Genomic DNA, 27592 nt, shown 5'->3' on the forward strand with positions numbered 1-27592 from the left:
AATCAATTTCCAATCAATCAATCAACAAAACGCAAAGGCTTCTGGGAAGGTGAATTTGCTAGAAAACTAGAAAAGCAGCAAAATGGCGATGAACATTCCTCGAGCTCCGGGCTTTGCCCAAATGATGAAAGATGGTGCTAAGGTAACTATCTCAATGATTAAGCAGTCTGAGATGTTCTTAAAATGTTTTCTAACACATATGTGTGTCCTTTGTGCGTATTTTGTGTACCAAGACGTGTTTAAGGCGAGTGTTTTACCCACGTGTGTGACCTTAACAACGATAGGGACAGGCACATCTGAGTGAGGGCGCTATTTATTTTACTTGATAATAAAGCCCTATGTAAATCTGTGCCATTTTGTGCCACTGAAAACACCATTTTTGGAGAAAATGATGAATAAAACCAAAATGAATCATTTTCAGATGCTCTAGTTTGCATTGACAACAGATTCAATGCTTTAGGAAGCAGAATGCAACATTGACTTCACTTTTGAATATTTTTTTCTGTGAGATATGCCTTGGTGAAAATCACCGTTTTGGTCAAAAAAAGGGGTTCAAAAAAGGGCATTTTTAAAAAAAAAATTCTATTTTGACCCAAAATTCATCTTCTGACAAAAGGGAAACATGGTTTGACAAAAACTTTCATCCTTTTCACATAACAATTCCAGTTTACTTATTTGCTGGGAGAAAGCACTTTTTTGTTATCGCTGGGAAAAATCATTGTTTTTGCCTAAAATGGGCCCAAAATGGCCGAAAAATGGCAAAATTTGACCAAAATTAGCACAAAAATCACATTTTACCACCTTAAAATTGAATTTTCATACAAAATTTCACAGATGTGTTGGAAATGATAACATACATAATATTCAACAAAAATTAGATAAAATTACAATGAAAACAAAAAATTGACAGGGTGGCACAAAAATTATCAAGTCCCCTATGCTATGCACTCCTATGGTAAGTCTTATCAGAGAAAATGGCCCAATGTTCCGACAGTAATTTTGTCATAACTTCACTTAGCAATACAGTAGAAGATTGGTTTTGGTGTCAAATTGTTTCTGAGAAGTTCTCTCTTCCAATAAACAACAATTCATGTTAATAGAATTAATTTGAAATTTTTATGCCTGTCCCTAACAACGACTCGTGTGTCGTCGGCTGCAGAATTTTGCAACTTGATCATCATGCATTTAATATGATTGTCATGAGACATGATAATATCTGCAGTCTGCACATACATGCACAGCACCCCATTAAACTTAAAGCTGAAACTTGATGGGTAACTGTCATCAATGTACATGATGTATGTTATTGTTGTAAATGTGTATGTTTTTGCTGTTAATAGTGTTATTCATGTGTATTGTTGTAATTTGATTGAAATAAAGATTGATTGATTTGCCCGAGATATTCATGTATTAAAGTATTATTCACATTCCCACAAATTAACCATCGCGTATACGTGCGCGACGTCAAGCGTGTGCATTGGACCATGTGCAAAATAATACGCGCTGGACGTGGACGGCAAGCAGTACGCTTAATTTGTAAAAGGAAATCTGAATAACAGTTCATACAATAAAACTTCGATCAGTTGTCTTACTTACAAATTTCGAATATTCATATTCATTGCTGTTGTATTTGAGTCATGATCTTTGAGGACTTGTTCTCAAGTTGTAGGAAGCGCCATAGGGTGTCTTTAATGTTAAATGTTTTCATTATAAATGTCGCAAAATATTTATGTTGAGACTACAACTAGAGGACTATTTTAATTCTTTATTACTTCCGTGGTCTGAGCTGTGCGCCAAGCATAGACGAGCGTGCACACAGAAGAAATAAACAATCACGCTGATTGGCTGATCAACGGACTTGACAACAAGCCAGTTGACCCATTGGTCGTCATCGGCGCGGCGCGTATTATGCGACCTTGTGCTTGTCACTTCTACGTAATTAAAAATTAACTTTACAACTTCTGCAGTCTGCACTGAAATTTAGTGAAAATTTTATTTCAGCACAGACAACAGTTTTGGAGTTGAATCTTGGAGTTACAGTCAAAAATGAGGGAAAACTAATATTTGATCAATAAATCAATAATTAACTAAAAGTGTTATTCAGATTTCCTTTTACAAATTAACCATTAAAGGAGTATTTCGTGATCCTAGCATCCTCTTTTTATGACATTTTTCAGTACATATCCACGAAAAAAGCATATTCCCAAAATTTCATTTGATTCCGATATTGCGTTTGCGAGTTATGCATGATTAATATGTGTATTACACTGCTCCATAGACAATACGTTGTAATTTCGTTCTGGTGCACCAGAACGAAATTCAAATTTCACGATATCTTTGCTAAGCGAATTAATCTGCAAGAAATATTTTGTACATAAACATTATGTAGCCAGAGGTTTCCAGTGATATAAAAATCTCAACTTTTTTGAGAAAAGTGGGGGATGAGGCTGTGGATCACGAAGTGCCCCTTTAAATCTGAATAGTACTTTACTTGTCTTGAGTCACTAAAATTCCAGTGTAGTAATTGGATTCCTTGCCCCTATATACTTAATTTTTGTTACCAGTGTTTGATTAGTTTTTGAGAAAAATGCAAAAATAGTCAAATTTATCAAGGGGTGTAGAAAGTTGTCGAGAGGAGGGAGGTTAAAGGTCAAATTTGTCGACACGTGGTGTAGTGCTGTTGTCGGCACTGTTTTTTAATGTCGACATGTCGATATAACTCGTAAACCAACGTCGACAGTGTGTCGACAAAAAAAATTCTAAAAAAAAAAAAAAAAGCCAATTTATTTTTACAAAGTTGGATACAGTTGTACATTTTAATTTACTTTTGCTAAGTTCTATTGAACAGCTAGCAATGCATACTAATTCATTGTGTCCCTGACTGTTCAATAGAAGCAAAGGTAATCAAAATATACAAATTTATCCAACTTTGTAAAAAAAATTTTTTTAGTAGCAACATTTCTCTGGTTTCCAACCTTGAATAACAAGTAATTTTGGGCCTATAACTTGTTTTTCTTTTTTTTTAGAATTTTTTTTGATGTCGACATGTTGGGATACGTGCCGATGTCGACATTATGTTGACATAAGGCATGTCGACGACGGCACTAACGTGGTGGCGTGTTTACAAACTTACACCTTGGGCTGTGCCAGAACAGCATGGACATGATTTTACAATAGTATATTTATGTAATAATGCTCCCAAAGTCTTATATCTACCTCCAAGCGGTGGGTGACAGTAACAAGTGTTTTGGATAAAAGTTGAATTAAACCTTGGCTGTAAAAATTATATAAAAATTTCAAAATAAAAGGGATGTAGACTGTAGAGCCCCCCACCCTAATAAAGCCACTTTGAAATTTTGGGCGATTTTTTGGTTATTGGGCGACATTTCACAGCTATTACCCGCGACTTAGGCTAAAAAGTTTTGGCAACCCTGGTCAGAGTGACGTCACAAAATTCACACCATGTAAACAGTGTGAAACGAAATGTGGAAAGGCTGAAAAAACCCATCAAATTATACTATTTGAAGTGGATATCAAGACATCCATATAAATATGTGGATAGTTTGCCGGAGTGTCTGAAGATCACGTATTGGATTACATTAGCGTAAGTTATTTATGTGGTTTAGAGCAAGAAGAATTTCAATTTTTCGGCAACCGATAATGGCCAGAATAAGCTTATTTGCGAAAGGGACGCCAATAGACCGATCTGTAACTCAGTAACCAGATAATGTCATAATGTTAAATAAAGATTACTGAGTTACAGTTACTGGAACTACATTAGATAGCCCTTAATGAATAATGAAGCCTTCCCGCCCATCAGTAAATTTGGTGTATGTTATAAAATTTCCACAATTTATTTTAATTTATTTCCTACAGAACTATCATGGTTTAGAAGAAGCCGTCTTTAGAAATATCTCAGCATGCAAGGAACTTGCCACAACTACACGGTCTGCATTTGGTCCGAACGGTATGAATAAGATGGTCATCAATCACATAGAGAAGCTTTTTGTCACCAATGATGCGGCAACTATTCTAAGAGAATTAGAGGTAAATACTGGGAGCGATCGCCGAATAGGGTGCAACTCCACTAGTCTTATTACAAGACTGCCCTACCACAATCCTAAACCCTAACCCTAAACTCTGTAAATGAGGACTGGACTCAAGTCTACCAAGTTCTACCCTATTCAGTAATTGTACCAAATAATGTAACAGTAACAATATTTTTGATGCATGAAATTTTCGCATTGGTGAAACTTGGCGGGTAAGAACCCTCATATATTTTTTGCAGTATGAAATTTGTGTGAATGAATTAAGTTCTCTGGGTTCCTACAGGAAAATGAAATATTTGCGAGGATCTGGGTTTGTTGTACGTGTCTACTCGTCACTATTTATAAAGGTACATCCTTCATGGTAGGCCTGCTAAGAATATGTGATTTTAGAGGCCAAATAAGCACACTTTGATTTTTCCAAAAAACATGCAAAAAAACACAATTTCCCAGCAAAAATGGCATTTTTGTTTTTGAATACAAATGGAAAAGACACAGAGTTCAACAGTTATAGAACTGAAAAGTGTGGTCTTTACAAAAATTTAGAATTTTAATTTTGTATAATATTTACCCCCTAGGTTCAACACCCAGCTGCAAAGATGTTGGTTTTAGCATCACAACAGATGGAACAAGAAATCGGTGATGGGACCAATTTTGTTATGGTGTTTGCAGGAGCTTTATTAGAATATGCAGAAGATTTACTTAGAATGGTATGTATAATATAATGTCAGATAGCACAGCAGTACAAAGATGTAACTCCATAATTTTTATTAATGATGAACAATAACAGTGTGCTGAACAGTACACATATTGCTCTGTGGCTAATGGACTTCTGTGTTTGTACTGCTGAGCCCTGGGGCTATCTAGATGCAATCATTAATGTGCTAGCTAATGGACATACGTCTATGTGCTGCTGAGCCACGGGCTATCAAGATGCAGTCATTCATGTGCCAGCATTACTATCTGACATGCTTAACCCTATGAGAACTACCTGCCGATTGGTCAAAATGAATATTGTGTCCAATTTTGAACCAATCAAGGAGGGTATTAATAAGATCAGCTGCAAGTGCAAGTTTGCCAATAAATAGTTTAAAGCCTAGTCATAATTGGCAATTGAAATGCACATTTCAAATTATCAACCAATCAGAAATGCTGTTAGATGACCAGTAGTATCCAGGGGGTTAATGAGACAAATACAGGTTTATCACTGATGACCAAAAATCTACATTTTGGCAGAGCTTATCATCTTGACCATATGTCAATCATAACCCTGTTTTCATGATCAAATTCTTTCACTTATTTCACAGGGCTTGTCGCCAACCGAGGTCATTGAAGGTTACGAGATCGCCTGCAAGAAAACCCTAGAGCTGTTACCCGAACTGTGTTGTGGCAAACTCAAAGACATCAAGGATGTTGAAGAAGTAGGTAACGCAATCAAGGCGTCGGTCATGAGTAAACAGTACGGCAATGAGGACTTCTTCTCTAAGCTAATAGCCAAAGCTTGCAGTAAGTATAATTTGATTATCAATCAATCAATCAATCAATCACTCGGTCATGAGCAAACAGTACGGCAACAAGGTATTCTTCTCCAAGCTAATAGCCAAAGCTTGCAGTAAGTATAATTGGATTATCAATCAATCAATCAATCGGTTATGAGCAAACAGTACGGCAACAAGGAGTTCTTCTCTAAGGTAATGGCCAAAGCTTGCACTAAGTATTTAATAAATCAGTCAATCAATCAATCAATCAATCAGTGGGTCATGAGCAAACAGTACGGCAATGAGGAGTTCTTCTCTAAGCTAATAGCCAAAGCTTGCAGTAAGTATTAATGGATTATCAATCAGTCACCCAACCAATCAATTGATTTTCAATCAATCGTAATCAATCGACAATATATTCCCTCACTACATACACACGGAGGTCACTGTTTAGACAATAACAAGGGCACGCTGTTTTGAGGTAAAGTTAGGTACAAGAATATCTCTGGATTTGACAGGTGCTAATTGATGTTTTAATGTTATTGCATCAATTAGCTCAAAATCAGAGATAACCTTATCACTGATGAGTTTGGTAACCAGGCAGGTTTGGTTCACACCCCAGAAGAAATGCTCTGGCAGGGCTTCCTCTTTAAATCATATACTCAATCAGTCACTGGATGTTTCACTTGCACTTGTGTGAGGAAAATTTCATAGGCTTAGTACTCTTTGCTTTTAAATACATTTCACAAAAAATTTGTAGAGAAAACTTTGAATTTCATTCATTATTTTTCATACCTCTTAAACATACCATCTTCTCTCTTTTCAGTTTCTGTGTTACAGAACAACAAAACTTTCAACGTGGACAATGTCAGGGTGGCCAAGATTTTAGTAAGTATTTCATGACATCAGGATTTTCCCGGCATGAAATCTGGTTTAGGCCAGAACTTTGTACTGTAATGCTGGTTCCATGCTTTAGGGCTGCCTTGGATAGCAACGTTTGCACAGTATTTTTTGTGGGACTTGAGAGCACATCACACATATGTGACTGGACGTGGCGAATCAGCCGTAAAGTCGGCCCCGGTCAATTTTGTTTTATTTTGTGTTTAGAAAATATATACCATAAGCTTTAAAATGGTATATCATTTGACTTCAAACGATATCCAAAAGCGGGGTTATGATTTGTTGAACCCTGTTCCTTCGACAAAATTGTATTTTTTATCGGTTCTACATGTGTCTCTTTTTCTACATTTCTGGTAATAAATATCCAACAGTCATAATTGGCGGTCATTTCAAATCATCCCCAAGTCAACGAGGTTCAGAAATATCCTCTCATTGTTCATTGTTGATTATACATACCTAGACAAAATACAATGCTTTGTTATCTACCGCTTGAACAGGATTTAGCCAAAGCAAACAAAGACAAGAACTATTCTATAGAAATAGGTAGAAGCTTATTATCCTCTTCAGCAGTAGTATTATTGATTGATTTAAACAGCGTTGGATAAGATACTTTGTCATAGCAATTGATACACCTATGAATCGACCTTCACATACATTTTACACTTTAACTCAGAATACAATTTGCCGAGTTTACGGCTGATTCGCCGCGTCCACTCACATATTGAATTGCATTCTGAATACGAGGAATGTCCGGATGATATCAAAATAATTTTGATTTTTTGAAATTCTTGACATAGTACCAATTTTATGACAAATTATTGGGGAAGATTTGGTTAAGAATTTTCAATTAGGGAAGGAGGGATCAATAAGGAAAAGTATGGCACATGTTGAATTTGTAGATAGCAACAAGCATCAAATTTCTCTTTTGGGTCCATATATGTGGGATGCAAGTTGGGGAAGAATCTGGGGAAGGATGTGGCCACAGTGCGATAGCGTGAGCGAATAGTTTAGATTTTCTGGAAGAATAAACACCCCTATGAGAGTGTGAAATGGGATTTACAGAAAACTTGGTGTATTTTGTCTTATATTGATTTTTTTTTTTGTTGTTATCAAATTCAGGGTTCTGGTGTTCTCAGCTCCAGTGTTGTGCAGGGTATGGTGTTTAAGAGGGCAGTCGAAGGCACAAAGACCAAAATGGAGAATGCAAAATGTGCGGTGTTTTCGTGTCCAGTAGACACATCACATACAGAAACAAAGGTAAGCTTTGACTGACTACTATTGAGCAGATGAACACATTTAAGTATCTTTCCTCCACTGAGAGTGGCCAGCACACATAAATTTTGAAGAAAATTAAAAAAACATTGTACACTCGGTTAGATTTTAAACCAGCAACGTTTTTATTTTTTTAAAGTTTATGTATGCCAGCCACTCTGGGAAATGATACAACTTTGCATATATTCTAACCACCCATAGCCAGATTGGCATTTAAAATTTGCAGTGCATTGTGGGACATTTTTGGCAGTGTTGTGACATGTTAAATTCTCATATATCAGGAAATTGTTTTTTGTACGTATAAAATTTTGTTTGAAATTTAAACTAGAATAGAAATTAAAAAGAAAATTATTTATGTATTTAAAATATTTTAATGATAATACTATTACAATAATAAATGAATGAGTAGAATTTTTTTTTTTAAATCCCACAGTGCTTTAGGAATTCGTAATGCGGATGTCGCTTACTGTTGCTATGAATTCTTGGACACAGGTGTACATGCCTGGTGTGCAACTTGTGTGCATTCCTCGCAGAAGCTCTGGCCTTAACGATTGGTTGCTTAGTAACAATAGCTTGACCTTTTTTAATTTGTGTCTTCAGCTACGTTTTCAAAAATCAGATCATTCCCGTAGTTGATACCTACTTAATTGTTATCCATATTGACATTGTTCTATGTTTTGGGGCATATATTCTTCTGAATGAACATGAGCTTTTGTTGTATTGTGTGCATCCATATCAAAAGGATACACTTGTCGGCTGCTACAATATGTCTCTTTTTACATAATAGCTAAAATAAATACCACAAGACTCATATCAAGTTGAGGTCACTTCATATCATCCCCATATGTCACATGGTTTAGGAATGTTCTCTGTTTTTCCAAATCATGTGACGTGGGGATGATTTGAAGTGACCTCCACTTAAGATGAGTCTGAACTTTTTAAATTTTAAAACGGCATTATCATCTTGACACATTTTCCGTAAATTCAGTTTTTGATTAATTTGTGTCTTCAGCTATGTTTTTCAAAAATCAAATTACAAGAACTGTCTTTTGGAATTTGCAGGAGAGCATTAAAAGGCTCTTCTAGAGCCTTCAAGGAGAGCTGTTTAGAGCATTTACAATAGAATGTGAGGAGAGAATGGTCAACTAAGGAGAGCTAAAAATCACTCTCCCATATCAGATTTAAGGAGAGCAGTAGAGAGCGATTGCTCTCGCTCTCCTCAAAAGTCAGTCCTTCAAATTATTAATAACCTGTATCTTATTTAACAGGGCACAGTATTAATCAAGTCTGCAGATGAGCTGATGAATTACAGCAAAGGAGAAGAAAACTCACTTGAAGAGGTAGGTGGCAAACAAAACATATAATTTGAGTGTTTTTTGACTGAATTAGATTTAATTATTCTTTTATATTGAGGAATCGGATAGTAATGTTTGCACAGTATTTTTTTGTGGGACCTGAGAGTGCGACATACAAAACTGCTATCCACATGCCACATATTTCGTGAAAACACACAGTGCTTGATTGCATAATACAAAGGCACACAATGCTGGCGTGATCGCACAATCGAACGAACGGCCCTCATGAATATGCAAGAATTCTCAGCATACAAGGTACGCCTGTTCGTGAATAGTATGTATAATTTGGTTCACCTCAAGTCAAGTTAATTGCACAGAAGCGTACTCCCACGCATACAAGGGCAGTTTGTCGGCATGCTTGCAGCACAACCGCAAAAAACATTGACATCACTTCCGAACTTGAAGCGAACCAAATACATTGTCTTTATTAGTCTTATAGGCCTCTGATGGCCTAGCATTGTTTTGTTTGCTAGCTATTATAAGTTAACTACCTGTGCTACTGCCTCCTTTCTTACAGTCGTTGGGCAGGAAAAACCTCCTATGTGTCATTGGCCCCTGAACATGTTTAAAGCCAAACCTCCTATGTAACCTGTTGGCAGTATTGTTTTAAACGTGTTCAGGAGCCACAAGCTCATAGGTTTTTCCTGCCCCATTTTTTAGCTTAAGTCTTAAGCTCTCTTCTTCAGCCCTACCACCATTCTTACTATGTTGCTCAATCAATCATAATAATCATCTTGTAAACAATCAGCTGGTAGTATTGAATAGAAATATGATTTTAAGACAGTTTTTGTGACATGGTACTGTGACATGATATTTGTATGCCATTATCTTTACAAAATCAGTACATATTCTCTTTATCTCTCTGCAGCAAATCAAAGGTATAGCCGAAAAAGGAATAACGGTCGTCGTGTCCGGCGGTAAAGTCGGTGATATGGCGCTTCACTTCCTCAACAAATATAACATCATGGCAGTACGATTAATGTCAAAGTTTGACTTGAGGCGAGTCAGCAGATCCATAGGAGCTGTGGCACTTCCTAGATTGGTAAGAAACACAATGGCCTCATCGCAATGGCATAGTTCAATAACCTCAATTAAACAATCATAGTGCAAAATTTGACCTCAAGTTGCAGAGTATGAGTTTTAGTACCCAAATTTTCATAGGTCATTCAATGAATGTACAGATGTATTGAGGTTAAAGAACTGTGCCCTTGATAGATGAGCATGTTGTGGATCCTAGTGAAAGTTGTTCGTATTGTGAAAAATATCTTAACATTTTGCCTCTGGAACAGGAATAATACCATGAGGTGGCTAGAGAGACATTCGGAAGTCTGAATCAAAATGCTTAGATTTTCAGAATACCAAACAAATAATTGATGCAATGTTAACCTTTCGCATACAATTTGTGCACACATAAGTCCTCTTAATTGGGCCAATCCTTTTGAAATCCATACACCCGCTATGTTAGACATGCCATTAATCTTTCTGGTCATGCACTCACATGCCACAGAATCGAGTGCCGTACCAACTGAGCTAACTTGAGTGCAAATTAATATTTTACCCAATTATCATGATAATCAATGAACCCTTTTTGAATGCAAATCAGTTTGAAAACTGTTTCTGTTATTATGCAAGTGATTTTTAAAACTCTTTCCTTGTATTTGTAGACTGCTCCTACTGATGAGGAGGCAGGCCATTGTGACCACGTGTTCGTGTCAGAGATTGGAGAAACACCAGTTATAATATTTCAACAAGGTAAGTTTATAGTGCTACAAAATAAATCTGCCCTCCCATTAGTGTTGTCAGGATAATTTTTTATGGCAACATAATCGGAATGATGGGATCTTGATGTCAATATAAATTTGGGAATGCTACAGGTATGAAAATTTTCAGTGTTTTACCTGATTTCAGCATTTTTTGTTATTGTTTTAAGTGTTTTTCAGCATATTTCTGGATCACAAGATGAAAGAAACTGTTTTAACTTGGTTGATCATCACATATTCATGATATTTGACTAGTTTTGTGTAAAAAACATTTTGGTGGATGATGGGTACACTAAATCTAAATTGCGTAGTTCTGTTAAAATGAATGTGGTCGTTGCGTTTATATTGTTTTTGCAGACAAAGATGAGGGGGCTGTGTCAACGGTTGTGGTGAGAGGTTCAACTGATAACATCATGGATGATATAGAGAGAGCTGTTGATGATGGTGTCAATACATTCAAAGCCTATGCCAGGGTAAGTTTCTGGGTTCGTTGGCACTCTTTCAGGCAAGACTAATATACCATGTGACATTTTTCTGAGCGTCTTTCTGGTGTGATGGAATGTTGCGATTTTCAATATTGTGTTGCGATTTGCGGTTTTCTGCTTCAATTTTTGGTTCTCGGCTACCATTTTTGGCTCTCAGCTGTGATTCCACCCAAGTGACTAGCTCTGTTTAGGCTGTACTCTTCTTCTCGATGTTTGTAGCTGTGGAAATACTACAGCATAGTTATGCTGCAGCAGAAAATGCAACAGAAAACACGCCTGTTAAACGTCAAACTATATGTCTGCCTTTTGAAATAGGCCTGGCCACATAGATCTGGCCACATGTGTGACACTTTTTATGACGCCAGACTCGTAAGCCAACAACAGTGTCCCATCTTATTGCCAGCCATGTTCATTATACTAAGTGACTTTTGTACAACAGGCTTTGCTATGCATTAGCTAGAGGATAAAAATAAAATATATGAGTAACTTGCATGAAATGTCAAAAATTCTGCACACTCACTCCAGTTTTAAGCTGTGGCTCCCTCCTAGTCCCGCCACATTTGTCTCCACTCTCGTATGCTCCGACTTTTTGTTTCCGTCAACTCCCGGAAGAAAATAAGGATATAAGGATCCTGGGTCCATTTCACTAAACTTTACGAAGGTTTGTAAGTCTTGAAATCGTTCGTAACTTACGACAGGTGGCAAGTTGAGTGAAATTGAACCCTGCGTAAGTAATAGGGATTACCTACAGTGACCCTTAGTAAAGTTACGTCTAGTATTGGGTATTCATAACTTTACGAATGGTTGCTTGAGTTACAAAGGGTTAAAAGTTTAGGGCAATGGACCCCTGTTCACTCCTGTATCCCCAATAAGAGCCACAAATCATATGGGAAACAAGTTTCCAGCTTTCAGAGTTTCTATTGGAAGTAATAAAAAAATAATGCTCTATTCCTGCTCCCACAACATAAAGTTGCGGTCCACATCCCATGAAAAGGGTTACTCCCTCTTGCCTTAGTCTTAGGGGAAATTTCAATCCTGCAAGTGTCTCCATCGGGAGTGTTTATTGTTTTCTTCAATGATTTTTGGTTTCTTAAAAGGTAAATTTACACTCGATCACTTGACAACAGGTATGCACTGAAAAGCGATGGGCAAAAATATACTTTTCAAAAGCAGTGTATTATGTTGTGATTTTACATTTTCATTTCAGGATGCACGCTACTTACCGGGAGCAGGAGCAACTGAAATCGAATTGGCCAACCAGCTAGCGACCTATGGCGAGACTGTGCCAGGTTTAGCCAGTACGCCATCAAACAGTTCTCGCAAGCGTTTGAAGCGATACCAAGGGCGCTTGCCGATAATGCAGGCGTGAAATCAACCGAGGTGCTTTCCATGTTGTATGCCGCACATCAAGAAGGAAAGAAGAATGTTGGGTTTGATATCGAGGTAAGAAATAAAGAGATGACAAAACATTTGGGGCCAGACACAATATTTTCAAAGATTTGGGCATTATTTTAACCCCCCACTCCTCTCCTCCCCCATGTGGGGGAGGAGAGGAGTGGCATGAAATGTGCCAAGGGTAGGGACATCTGAGTGAGGGCGCTATTTATTTTACTTGATAATAAAGCCCTATGTAAATCTGTGCCATTTTGTGCCACTGAAAACATCATTTTTGGAGAAAATGATGAATAAAACCAAAATTAATATTTTTCAGATGCTCTAGTTTGCATTGACAATAGATTCAATGCTTTAGGAACCAGATGCAACATTGACTTCACTTTTGAATATTTTTTTCTGTGAGATATGCCTTGGTGTAAATCGCCGTTTTGGTCAAAAAAGGGGCATTTTTGGGAAAAAATTCTATTTTGACCCAAAATTCATCTTCTGACAAAAGGGAAACATGGTTTGACAAAAACTTTCATCCTTTTCACATAACAATTCCAGTTTACTTATTTGCTGGGAGAAAGCACTTTTTGTTATCGCAGGAAAAATCATTGTTTTTGCCTAAAATGGCGAAAAATGGCAAAACATAATATTCAACAAAAATTAAAAAAAAGATTAAATTACAATGAAAACAAAAAATTGACAGGGGGGCACAAAAATTATCAAGTCCCCCATGCACTCCTAATGGTAAGTCTTATCAGAGAATATGGCCTAATGTTCCGACAGTAATTTCATCATAACTTCACTTAGCAATACAGTAGAAGATTGGTTTTGGTGTCAAATTGTTTCTGATAAGTTCTCTCTTCCAATAAACAACAATTTATGTTAATAGAATTAATTTGACATTTTTATGCCTGTCCCTATCAAGGGTGGTTGAGGATTAGGGGGAGGGATTCGTATCGTAAATTTGATCTAAAACCCCATTAAAAATTTGAATCTAGTAAAAAAAATGTCTAAATGAACTCCCAGACATCTAAACCAAGTAAATAAATACAGAAGGTCATTTAAAAGACTAATACTTGCTCAGAATTATTGTAAATGTGGAAAAAAGAGGTGGGGTTAAATCCCACCTATTTTGTGATTGTTTTTGCCCACACTCTCTCATTTTTTAACCGATTTCCATAAAAAAAAGGGTGTCAAAATGGCCAGGAGGATGAACCACTTCAAATGAGACGTGTAGGTAAAATGTTTGAAACATTTCATTTTTCCACTATGTAACACAAAGGTACCCCAGGTTGTGACACAGGACCATATATCTACCTCTAGTCACTTCGTGTGCTGCGTTGGCTTAGCGAGGTTTCTTGCGTGTACATATGCGGCACATTGATTGTGCGCGTAAAAGTATGTATACACGCCAAGTAACGTTAGGCTAACACAGAACACGCTGAACTTCAAAGCTAGTGCTGGTGACTCGAGGTAGATATATAGACTATATAATTGACTGCGGTTAAACAATGTGAGAGTAACAAAATACCGGCACAAAATATTTTTATGCTAACTCCATAGATGTATTGGTACAGAAAAGAAGCAAGGTTGCCAGATATATTCAGCCCAAATTGAATGGCAAAAACACCATTCCTAATGATTGCTTTCGATAGGACGGGGTACCCCTAAATTTCACAGACGCCATTGCACTAGACAATTTCAGCGCCTGGGAATTATGAATATCGCGTGTTGAGACACGGCTGTTTTTATTCGTTATAATGGTCAATGATATGATTCGTGAATGTGATTCGTGATCGATAATAATTTTTTTATATATAAGGCGTAATGTTTCGATTGCCGGAGACTTCCTTTAATTGAAATAACCTGTAGTGTCCCTCGCAGCTTGCAGGCTCCTTCTGCTTAACCTGGTTGTAGTGCGCCATCTGGGCTCGGCCGTATTTCATGTACATGTCATGGCGTTACTTTGTCATGAAATAAATCAAGACTTTCCTTGTTTAGAAAGTGATATCGATATCCAAGTTGATGTCAATTAATTAGTTAATCGCTTTTCAGACGCCTGATAACACCAGGCACCAATGTTTGTCCTACCATCAACATTGGTATAGAATGACGACCATTTTGCACGTAATCATGTCACATGACACCGATTACGTGCAACTAATATTCCAGGCATCAGTAGGCGTGATTTATTGCAGCATTTACCCGGTATGATTTACAAAGTGATATCAGTTTCCTAGCTGACGTCAATTAATTAGTTAATCGCTTTTCAGACGCCTGATAACACCAGGCACCAATGTTTGTCCCCATCATCAACATCGGTATAGAATAACGACCATATTGCACGTAATCATGTCACCTTACACCGATTACATGTAACTAATATTCCGAGGCATCAGTAGGCATGATTTATTGCAGCATTTACCCGGTATGATTTACAAAGTGATATCAGTATCCAAGTTGATGTCAAAAAGTTTTATAGCTTTTCATTGTGGTTTGCTATCTATCGCAAATCCTTATTGAAAAAAAATTGGTGTGATTCAATTATCAGTGTTAAGTCTTTTTTAAAGAAGAGGGTATTGTGCACTCTTGCAAATCAGTATTTAGAGATAATAAAAAAAAGTGTGTAGAAAACGATAAGCTATATTAAAAATGTCAAAAAATGTGCAAAAAACAAGGGTCAGCAGTGGTAAAATTTCATCCCAATGTGTCCAATTTCAAAATTGCTCAGATCTTTTTAAAACCTTGCCAAGTATTCTATTCCTGTGATCCAGGGGTGTGAGAGTTCCTCTTTTCAGCTGATTTCCTCGATTTTGGTTGGCAAAATTTATGCATTTTCTTTCATTTTCAGCCCATATTTGGCGTTTTTACCCCGACTTTACGCTGTTTTTCAGCGTTTTTAGTAATTTTCCTCTTTTTTGTCCTGTGACCTCTCACACCCCTGTGTGATCATAATGATTCAGAGTATTTTGACCTATAAAACAATTCAAATTAAGAATGGTTTGCACTATCTATATAGGATGTCCTGTTCCCTAGGTAATTGTCATACTTTATGGATGTGAAACATGCCGTAATGCTGGTCGCTGACAATGTGCACATGGGCGGCGTGCGCCCGTGAAAAAAAATTGAAAGAGAAAAAAAAATAATGGAAGAGAAAATTGGGAAGGCAAAGGGGGACAAGGTCTTAGGAACCGGTTTCCCACCAAAATTCACCCCGATCATGGGCCAAAACAGTGTAAAATACCAAATTTGTGCACGCTACGCAATAGTACGCACACACATTGTCCCAATAAAGCCCTTTTTTGGAAGACTTTGCATGTACAGTCTCTGTAAAGAAATGGTATTTGGTCGCATGTCACAAATAGGTCATCCAAAAATGAAAGAGCTGTAACATGAAAATGCTTTCTTCACACTTTCAAGTTTGGTTTATTCTAAGTATAATACCTATTGTAGAAAGTTTTGTATTAAATTTTGTAGAAAATTATGTTCTTTTCAAATACAAAATCTCCCACGTCAGTTGGACAACTACTCTGAGATTTATTTTGTAAGATGTGTCGATGGAGGAGCTGCGGCGGGGTATCAAAACAGTGCAAAATTGTAATTTTCTTATGCTACCCCCTGTATTATTTGCACACACCCTGTATTATATTGTGGTCATCTTCTGCAGGAAAAGGTCAACTTTGGGTAAGGTCATGGTTGAAACTACAGTGGAAATTTCAATTGAATGAACCCAGCCTGACATAGCGTGACAATTTTTTGCGTACACTGCGTGATGTACGCCAGCGTGTGTGTCTGTGCTTGCATAATGCGGAAGTGAATCTAACCATACCAAAGCATTTATGATTGGTTAGTATTGTATCAAGGTTGTTCGCATTGTAGTTTGAAATACGTGATTGCGGTTGGATTGTGTACAGCTGTTGAAAGCTGTGTTCATTCAAATCAAATTCCTTTGTTATCTTTACATGTTGTCAAAGGTTATGTTCCAACCAAATTAAAATGTGTGTCAATAATTTGTACTCATTTGACCCATGTGAAAGTGGCATATCCCAACATGCATCACTGTTCCACGATAACTTCAAGCTTCATTTCTTGATTCCAGAAATGTAAAGATCTTGTAAAATATTTAGTTATAGACCTTTTCATATCTAAGTTTCCGAACTGATGACCCAGTTTTCAAAAACGGGTCATCATAAGCAGTCCTAGGGCGCGCACATACGCCAGTTGTGCGTTGTGTCAATGCACGCAGTTAAGGAGTGTTTATGAGTATTTACGCGGGCGTGTAGAGATGCTCGTGTGCATGTGATTATTTTGCGAACATTTCCGATGGCTCCTGAAAAGGTCTATTATCCAAGCAAAAACAAGACAATTAAACAGTATTTCTATCAACAGGACTGATGAATCATACAATTTTTTGTTCTTGTGTGCTCATATACCAAAATATTTTATTTCTTACTTCAGGCGGAAGCTGCTGGAGTGAAGGATGTCGTGGAAGCAGGGATATACGATGCCTTTGTGACTAAGTACTGGGGCATTAAATTGGCTACCAATGCAGCTGTTACTGTGTTACGTGTAGACCAGGTAAGCCAGTCAAACAATTGGGAGAGTGGTGAGGGTTTTGTGTATGGGAAAGAAGGAGGAGATCAGGTAAGGAGATGGGAGGTAGAGGGTTGTGCATGGTTGGGGTTGAAGCAGGTATCTGACCAAGTACTGGAACACTAAAATGGCCACTAGTACTAATGCTGCTGTTTCTGTTTTAACCCCCTTAACACTACTGGTCATCTAACAGCATTTCTGATTGGTTGATAACTTGACATGCTCATTTCAATTGCCAATTATGACTGGGCTTTAAACTATTTATGGTCAAACTTGCATTTGCAGATGACCTTATTAATACCCTCCTTGATTGGTTCAAAATTTGACACAATGTTTATTTTGGCCAATTGGCAGGTATTTCTCAAGGGGTTAAGTGTCGGTCAGGTAAGTCAGATAAACAATGAGTAGAGGGGAGGCTGAGGGCTGTGTGTATGGGTGGGGGTTGTAAAAAAAATTCTTGATGCCTACACAGTACTGGGGCATTAAATTAGTCACTAATGCTGTTTTTACTGTTTTACGTGTCGATAAGGCAAGTCAGATAAACACAGGGGCGCAGCAAGCGGGTGGACAGGGTTTACGAATTCCAGGGGCCCTGAGGGTGCAGGGGCTTGAGCAAAACCGAAAATGAAATAATGCTGATGAAGGTGATGTTTTAACAAAAGGGCGCCGTACTGCTCCTTGTCCATGGGGCCCCCAAGGCTCTTGCTACACCCCTGGATAAACAATAAGGAGAGTGTGGGAGGCTGAGGGCTTTGTGTATGGGTGGGGGTCGATAAAGAAATTGTTGATGCCCATCTCTGACCAAGTATATACTAATTGTTGATGCTAATCGATAAAGAAATTGTTGATGCTGATCTCTGACCAAGTATATACTAATTGTTGATGCTGATCTCTGACCAAGCATACACTAATGCATTAAATTGGCTACAGATACAGCTTATTATTAATTTGTTTCACTCATACCATGTTTAATAGCAGCATTAAAGGAGGATGGTCCTATTTTATCACACACTATTTCTACCCTAGTTGAACGACCTTCACTCCCCCTCCCCACTGCAGAGTTTTATGGCGGTATTTCAGTGGCATTATATTGTTATCGGAGCCAAAACTACAAGTTATAGAGCCTATGTGGATGAATACTCTGTGAATAATAAGTCCACAGACAGGTTAACCTGCTTGGGACATTTTTTGCTTCACAAAATCAAAACAAAACATTCTTTTAGTTGTAATCTTTTAGCCTTAATAATATTATTACAGCGGGCCGTTGAGCTAAATGGGGGCTTTTGACTGCTACCCAAATTTCAATTTGGTGGAGAAAGAATGGGGTCAAGTTTGTTTGGTCCATCTTTCTTTAAACCAGGCAGTATGATCAATTTTCAAAAAAAGTGGTTAATTTGACTTTGCGTAAAGAAACAGTTCTAGCATTCATATCATGTAAACGAGTAGAGTGATGATACGACAAGGTGCACCATGGGAAATCTAAGCGCCACAGTAGTGTTTCACTGTTCTGGGCAGTTGGGCACAAAGATAGCAGGAATAACACTATCAGCAAATTAATTTCCTGTTCAGGACAATGATACCACAGTTGATGAAATAATTATCTACTTGTTTTCCGCTCGGTTGGTTACTATGATACTAGAATTGCACGAAACAAGCAGGGTATCTTTTCCCATTAGAGTAAAGTGACAAGTTTTCCATTTTTTTAAATCACAGAATTGGATGAAACTTTGCATAATTATGCCCATTTCAACCTAAACATATTGGCTATTTTGAATGTGTACATTAAGGGGGTACTACACCCCTGGGGTAAATTTATGACTATTTTTGTATTTTTCTCAAAACAAAATAACACACTGGTAACAAAAGTTATGTATATTATTAGGGATAACCATCAACATTTCATGTTGCCCTATTGCTACAAAAGACCATTTTCTGGATAGAACTCATCAATAGAAGTATTTTGGTGGTTAAATGGTCAAAATCGGTCAAAAACTTTTCGAATTATGAATTTTCAAAGTTTCCCATTCTGACCGTTCATTGGAACGAAATGAAATGACAAGGTCCAAAAATAGCAATTGGGAGCAAAATTGGCATAAGCATATATTTAGCTTTATATATTTCTTTATTTTAACATATATGCAAACATGAAACAAGCATATTGTGAAAGTATCAAAGGGTTTCTTATGAAATGGCACTTTACTAGTCAATGGCATAAATTATTTTTTCAAACCGAGGCATTGAAATCATGCATTTAGAGAACATTTGGCAAAAATCATCCAAGATGGCCGATATGGCACAAAATCAAAATTGCACTAAGTACTGGTGAACTTTTTTTTCACAACCAAAAATGTCAATGTTATTGGGTTTAATATGACCAATTAGTAGGTGTATGCAAAGAAAATCTTAAGTGTCATTGAAGGTCATTGACTCATTCACAACAATAGAGGTTATCCACTTCACTCATCATGCTCATGTGTGACTTCTAACAAAAGGTGCTGGTTCCGTAGTATTCCTTATTCAATACAATTCAATGCATGACCTCGAAGTTAGCTGCATGACTTTCGCGGGCTATTTTGAAACAGTTATGGTTGCACATTCAGGTATAGGTACTTCTTTTGAAAGTTCTAAACAAGGTATATCCAGCAGCAAGTTGTAGATGGTATAGGCCTAAATATAAGAAAACGTTTAGGGTTGAAATCAGGTGAACAATACATCGAATGAGCACGAAACTTCACATTTATGTTCAGAAAGGTGTCTTCTTAGCATGATTCGAAAGGAGTATGGAAATTCCAAAGGGAAGCTGGTGATTTAATTTGTAACTTCGAGATCTACTTGTTCAATTTTTAACCTTTTTACAGAGGGTATGATAGAGGTATTACTGGCAACTCTGCCAAATTACAGCTCAGTAGGCAGGGCCCCAAAAAATGTTGACTCTTTCTGGGACCTTAAATTGTAATGTCAAATATTTTCTGTCAAATATGTGCTTGTGAAAGACATCACAGCAGCGTGGCCAAGTCCCCATGACTGGGGTCCAGGGCCCGCCTTAGGGCCCTGGAAGCCAAAGGTATTTTGATGCTCTCTGGTGCGATCTGGGCCTAGTTTTGGACCATTTTTGGAAATGTTTAGGACTTTAAATTTCAAAACACATTAACACATATAGCATAAAATGACCTGCTATTGATAAAAATTGTGTGAAAATATGTAATGTTGCACCTTTAAATGGGTACCTTTTGTATTATTACAGTATGATATGAGTATAGTATTAGTAATACATAACAAATTTTATATAAATTATACATGAATGGATGGTCACCATCACACTGTAATGACATTCAGACATTGTGTCACAATTTGTGTGATTATGTCCTCCTATGTTAATAACTTATAAAATTTGTCAGTCAATTGACTGATTGAGGCAATAAATAAAACATGCCAACTGGCAAGTAGTATCAATCCTGTGTGTAAAATGTGTATTTATTACCCGTCTAGCATTAGTAGCATAGTTGTGTGTGAACAGTATCAATCCTGTGTGTAAAATGTGTATTTATTACCCGTCTAGCATTAGTAGCATAGTTGTCTGTGAACAGTGTTATGCTGTCATAATCATCTCAACTCAATATCTCATACTTTGTAATATTACAATATTAATTTACTGTATTCATGTACAATGAATGAACTTAAGAAAATTTAACATGTTTATTGTGATGTATTAAGTATGAGATAATGAGACAGTGAGACTACAATTATACCAACATTGACTAAATGTAGTATATACTCATTATACTGACTACTACTAGTACTCACCAGATTTAATTAGATAAACTGATCCGCTATGGTGCAGTGTTACAATGAAAATAATAAATCATACTACAACAAAACTATTTATCATTTGCATCTGATTTCTTCATGAGTTTCTGCAAAATTCGGCAGCCATGCCAGCCATACCAATGCATACAGGCCCGGTCCCATCGTTGAATATTGTTGAATACGGCCAGTTTGAAAGTTGTTATTTGATGGAATCAAGTTCAGTAATATCCAGAAAATGATAGATAAATAAATGAAATCATTCACTCACCTTGATGCGTGATCAATCATTCGATCCGTGACAATATAATATGACACTGACAGCATGCCTTCCGGCTGTGTTTACGTTTGCCGCTTCACGAGTCAGCATTGCCTCGTTAAGTAAAATAGCTTGACAATAAAACCCTTTTTTTTTTTCAAAAAGGACTTAAAGTTGATACTAAGGCAGAAACAAAATGAGAAATATTTCTTGATGCTGGGAATACCATTTTCATACGAAACTCATACCAAACAATAATTAAATTAAGCAAGATAATTATGTCTAAAAATAGCGTGTTGGGTGTCTGTCATTTAATACTGGTCTCTTCCGCATGCATCGTATTGTGTCAATCCGGTACTTGGAGCACGTGGGTAAGTAGGCTCACAAAGACTGTACAAAAGACTAACGTTGTCCTTGCAGAATTTTAATGAGCACCGAAGTCGCTGGACGGCCACGACGCACTGAGTTTATTTTATGGATAATAATGACTGAAATTGAACATGGAGATAGGGAGCGGGAAGGGAAAATGGACAAAGAGGCATATAATAAGGTGGAAAACAATAAATAATAAATCTTGAAGTTGAGTTTGAGAGTTTGAAACTTACAATTTTTGCGATTTTTTTTTTTTTTTTTTTTTTTTTTTTTTTTTTTTTTTTTCATTTTTTTTCATTTTTTTAATTGGCTTAAAAAATTTTCTGCAGCTGTTAATTTCTTTCTGGGACCGCCGGTCCTGCGGTCCCGTGGATTTTGTGGGCCTGTCAGTAGGCCACGTTGTTCACCTGATCTTATTGACATGAATATTTTGTGCCATTCTTGAGCAGTGCTGAACTCAGCCACTGGCAATTAAGCGCACTGTGGCGATGGACCAATTTTGACTCGCACTTACAGGAAAATGAAATAAGTTATGTTGCTGTAATTTGTAAGATAGTTACAAAACATAATTGGCATTGACATCCCCAATTTTTACAGAAAAATTATGAAAAATAAAAGAATGAGCTCAATTTAGAAATACCTGCATGTCTATGGGAGTGTTCTAATCAAGTTGATGGTTCATTGGTCATCCCTAATATTATTGGGGCAAAGAATCCAATTACTACACGAAATTTCAGTGACTCAAGACAAGCGGTTCAGTATATATGATAGGAAGCGAGGTACATCCTAGCGGTACCTTATTTCTTATCATAAATAACGAACCGCTTGTCTTTGGTCACTGAAATTCCACTATAGTAATTGGATTCCTTGCCCCTATAATATACATAACTTTTGTTACCAGTGTGTTATTAGTTTTCGAGAAAAATGCAAAAATAGACACAAATTTATCGAGGGGTGTAGTACCCCCTTAAACAACAGGCCCAAGCAAACCCCATTGTTTCCTGATATTTTCTAATTTATTTATTTGTCTTTAGGCCCTTAGTATTATCATTTAAACATGAAATTACAAGTGAAAACATAACATGCATAGGCAGATAGACCAGAATAAAGTCTCCTGACTTACCTGCCTGTACGGGGACTTGAACCCCAGACCTCGCTTGTGGGGCGAGCGCGCTAACACTCACTTTGTTTGTTATCTTTACGGTGAATTGGTGGATTATAGGAATTTTTTGAGAAAACTGAAATGAAAATGGAATTTGACGGAAAAACAAACAACAACAAGAATATATTATTCTGCTATAGTTTGTGCATGGCTACCAATCTTAAGAGAGTCCCTTTAATTTTGAGTTGTAAATGACACTGGCCTTTGGATTAATTTTGGGTCTGGTTTCAGTTTGAATATCGCAACAGGCATATACTTCAATTACATGACACTCACTTGCTATAAATCAGTTTGCGTCAATTATTATCTAGGGAAGGTATGATTGAATGATGGTTAACAAAATATTAATGCCAACAAAGCCTGGAAGCAGCGTATACATTATAGTGTGAAACTTGAACATAAATTGCAAGCTCTACTCCCAAGTCCAGAAAAATACAGAATTGCAATTAAAAAATTATCAGCCTGGAATTAACTGCCAATAAAAGTGAAATTACAAAATTTGACCAAATCGTGGAGTGGGATGGGCAGGAAAATCGCCTTGTACTTGTGGCCCTTGAATATGTTTAAAAAAAACTGCCAAGAGGTATAAGAGGTTTTACTTTAAATATGTATAGGGACCAAGGACACAAAGGAGGTTTTTCCTTATCAAAACGATGCATTTGTCGGCTGCAATATGCGTCTCATTTCACATAATAGCTAGGAATAAATACCAGACTCATCTCTGAAATGGAGGTCACTTCAAATCATCCCAAATCACATGGTTTAGGAATACAGAGAACATTCCTTAACCATGTAACTTGGGATAATTTGAAGTGACCTCCACTTCGGAGATGAGTCTGGTATTTATTCCTAGCTATTTTGTGAAATGAGATACATGTAGCACCCGACAAATGCATCGTTTTGATATGGACGTACACATATATGGGCAACTCCAAGCGCATCATTCCGCAATGCGGAGTTTGCATATGAATTTATTTTTAATGCAGCAGCCAAACATGTAGGTGAAGCATAATTGTAAACTATTATTGGTAATTAAATGATTAAGGTAGGAGAAACCAAACCACCCTAATTTCCCAATTTGCATATGCAGACGTCACGTTGTGGACTGATGCGCTTGGAATTGGCCATATACTTTTAGATACTTGTCACTGTAGATGATATGGCGTAAAATAAAGTGAAAAACTTTACCCCAAAAGTGATCCTTCATACATTCTTGGGGCTTCTTCCCCGTGTAGTGTGAACACAAAGTAAGTGGATTGGACCCTACATTAACAACGTGGATCGAAATTACATGGTTGAGGTAGTTTGGACCCTAGGAGGTGGGTTAAATTTCGTAATGTGAACGCGATAATGTGGAGTCGATCCAGATCGACTCCACATATGGTGTACGGTACGTCAATGGAACGAAACAAACTGTATTCACTGGAAATTGACTTCATGACATTCCATGCTAAAAATGTGTCAGTCGACAGCATGCTCAACATATGCTTACATAAATTACTTGTTTTACGATCAGACAGGGTGTGTTACGGGCAATCCCTAATAAATGGCCTATGGTTCTGTATTCGGCGTTGGTGGATAGCTGCCACAATGTCACCGCTACTCACTTCTCTGGGGTGATGGCTTTACGAAATTTGGTATGAATGCTCCGTGGTACAGCGCTTTTCTTCCGGGTCGTTCTAACATCCGGGTATGTGGATTCGCTCCACTTGCCTCATAACCCACTTTCCATGTAGATTAGCCCGGTAGTGTGAACGCGAAATCAATGTGGATTCAATGTGGATCGGCACCACATTTACTATCCAGGTACGAACCCACATTGTGTAATGTGAACACAGCCTTAGTGACATTTAGTGAATAGTAGTTTACACTTGATTAATGACTGTGTTTGTGTGAACCTAATCATTGACCCTGTGTGTTGTCTTTGCTTATCATATTTCATTACAGATTATCATGGCCAAGCCAGCCGGAGGACCGAAACCACCCAAGGGAGGCGGTATGGATAACGACGACGATTGATGAGTGCTTACATGTAGTTGTTATTTATTCATTAGGAATATTGCCCTGGTCCCTGGTACTAAAATTTGATCGGTTCCAAAAAAGCAAGCCAGTGTTGCATTACAAATTGAATTAATATCGGATTATCGGTGATAATTTGTAATAATGCGCTTGTACTGTAAAAGATCATGCGTTTTTTATTTCCTATTCTACATGTTGATGCGAACCAGAAGCATGGCAAGAATGGAAGGAAAAAGTTTTAAATTCTCGCCTTTTTTTTTTGGTGCTGATCAAATGGTATAGGGTTAGGAAGAATTGCAGTTTTTAACATCAAGGTAAATCCTGGGATTATTACATTCGGTGATTATCACTGTATCTAGAATGCCTCTGATGTAACCTGAACAGTGGGATTTGAACCACCAACCTCTGGTTTGTGAAGCTCTATCATCCGAGCTATCCAGCCCTTTGAAGGATGGCGATCTCAATTACCAATATCTAATAAAATTATTAATGGAACTCTCTCATCCATTGTCATGCGTTGTAATGTCATGTATAGAATATCATTCTTCCTACCCTTATTATAGTACACACCATTTTACACATTTCTTTTTTTATAAGCAGTAAATGTTTGTACATTGTATGTCTTCTAAAAAATTTGCTACATTATTGGATGAAATGTAGGCATAACCGTATGTGTAAAAAATGATAATCAAAGTCAGTTGCAATTTTGTGCTCGTATATTGTGGCATAGTGTTAATGTGAATTTTTCACATATAAATTTGAAACAAAAAGAAGAAAAAAGTTACGGATTTATGAAGTCCCATTGTTCTAAAATTGATGCAAGGACATGTATAGGTAAGATTGAACTTCAAGCCACCACAGAAATATAAAAAATGTTAAAATAGAAATTCCCGCTGTAAGGTTGTTCAAATCCTCTCTATGTCGTTGGGCAGGAAAAACCTGTTATGTGTGAGTGTCATTGGCTCCTGAACATGTTTAAAGCAAAATTACCTTCTATGTTACCTGTTGGCAGTTTTGTTTTAAACATGTTCAAGGGCCACAAGTACATAGGTTTTTCCTGCCCAAGGACGATATCTCAATACATTTTTTTTTGCCTTATGGAAGTCGAATTTAACCTGCATGACTGCTCAAAATGTTGACACTTGTGAGGCATAAAACCTGTCATATTACACATGCATTCATGGTGACTAAAGAAAAGAATATATACAGGTGGAATGAAGAGGCTGTTCCAGATTATATCCATACACCCCCTACAGTTGACCTTAATCATCCACAATGCAGGGAGTGTGAATTTCAAATGGGGTTGTCCGACTCCATTTGAAATCTATACTCCCTCTGTGGGAGATTAAGATCGGGTCTTCCATAGGGTATGTGGATTTCAACTAGAATAGCCAAAAAGGACAATGCCAACATTAATGCGTAGTCAGTCAGACGCATGAATTAAGCATTGCAAGTTCCTCTTCCTGCGCTGCACTCCCATTCATTAATGGGTAATTCAGTGTTACAGGCCCATGAATTACGTACTGTAAGTTCCTCTTACTGCACTCACATGTACAATGTACAAACTAATAATATTCCACAAGGTTTTAATTTTGTCTGAATTATTAACCACATGAGAACTACCTGCCGATTGGCCAAAAAGAAGTTTTCATTATCAATTGGACTAATCAGCAACAATCACATTATTAGAATAATTTCACCATCCAAAAAAACCGGGGTGGCTTATTATTCTGATTGGTGATTAAAGTAAAGATATCATGTAATTGACTAATCAGAGGCAATGTTAGATCGGCAGGTATCAGGGGGTTAAAAACATAACAAATCTCGGATATTGTAGAAAAGATGAATTTGAAGGTGTGTTACAAGCATATTCTTGTCATCAACTGGTTACCTTTAATGGCCTGAATGAGGAATTAAAAAAGCAAACCTAATCATTCATGACTTGATTGCCAGTGCTATAAATCAACCTTTGGTTTCAGTTTATAAAGGAGATTGCTGATTAAAGCTCATAACAATGTGACTGACCTTTAAAAAAAAAGTTATTTCGACTCTACTTAAAAAAGTCTTATCACATACATATATTGGAGTAAAATACAGTTTCAAAAAAGAGAAAGCTGATTCAAGCTCATAACAAGGTGATGGAGCTTTAAAAAAAGGTAATTTAGATTCTACTAAAAAAAACCTTATTACATATTGGAAGTACAGCTTGTCTGTAGGCAGTGCGATAGTATGAGGGAAGCACTAATAAGGAAGAAGAAAATACAGTTTCAAAAAAGAGATTGCTGATTAAAGCTGATAACGAGGTGACTGAGCTTTAAAAAAAAAGGTTATTTTGGCTCTACTAAACAAATCTTATCACATACATATATTGGAGTAAAATACAGTTTCAAAAAAGAGATAGCTGATTAAATCTCACAAGGTAACTGAGCTTCAAGAAAAAAAAGTTATTTCGATTCTATTAAAAAAATCATTTCACATTGGTATAACTACAGTTTCAAAAAAGGAGATTGCTGATTAAAGCTCATAACAAAGTGACTGAGTTTAAAAAAAAATAATAACTTCGTTCGGCTCTACTAAAAAAAGTCTTATCACATATTGGAGTAAAATACTCTTCTAAAAATGTTTATATAATAATTGTATGCTGTGTTTGTGATGTGAATGTCAGTAATGTGCATTAAAAAGACAAGAAATGAGCCGAAAAATA

The 27592-nt window shown here is 37.0% G+C and overlaps 1 protein-coding gene across 1 annotated transcript; it reads left to right on the plus strand.

Annotated features, from left to right (window-relative positions):
- LOC140145702 (T-complex protein 1 subunit theta-like) lies at positions 1-27592 on the plus strand. The gene is given in 14 exon segments (XM_072167384.1): positions 1-142; positions 3877-4047; positions 4625-4756; positions 5354-5552; positions 6351-6412; positions 7544-7681; positions 8965-9036; positions 9920-10093; positions 10716-10803; positions 11169-11284; positions 12504-12585; positions 12588-12739; positions 17138-17257; positions 24817-27592. Coding segments are annotated over 14 exon segments (1638 nt in total). The 5' UTR covers positions 1-82; the 3' UTR covers positions 24889-27592.

Source organism: Amphiura filiformis, unplaced genomic scaffold, assembly GCF_039555335.1.
Source record: "Amphiura filiformis unplaced genomic scaffold, Afil_fr2py scaffold_594, whole genome shotgun sequence".
NCBI lineage: Eukaryota > Metazoa > Echinodermata > Ophiuroidea > Amphilepidida > Amphiuridae > Amphiura > Amphiura filiformis.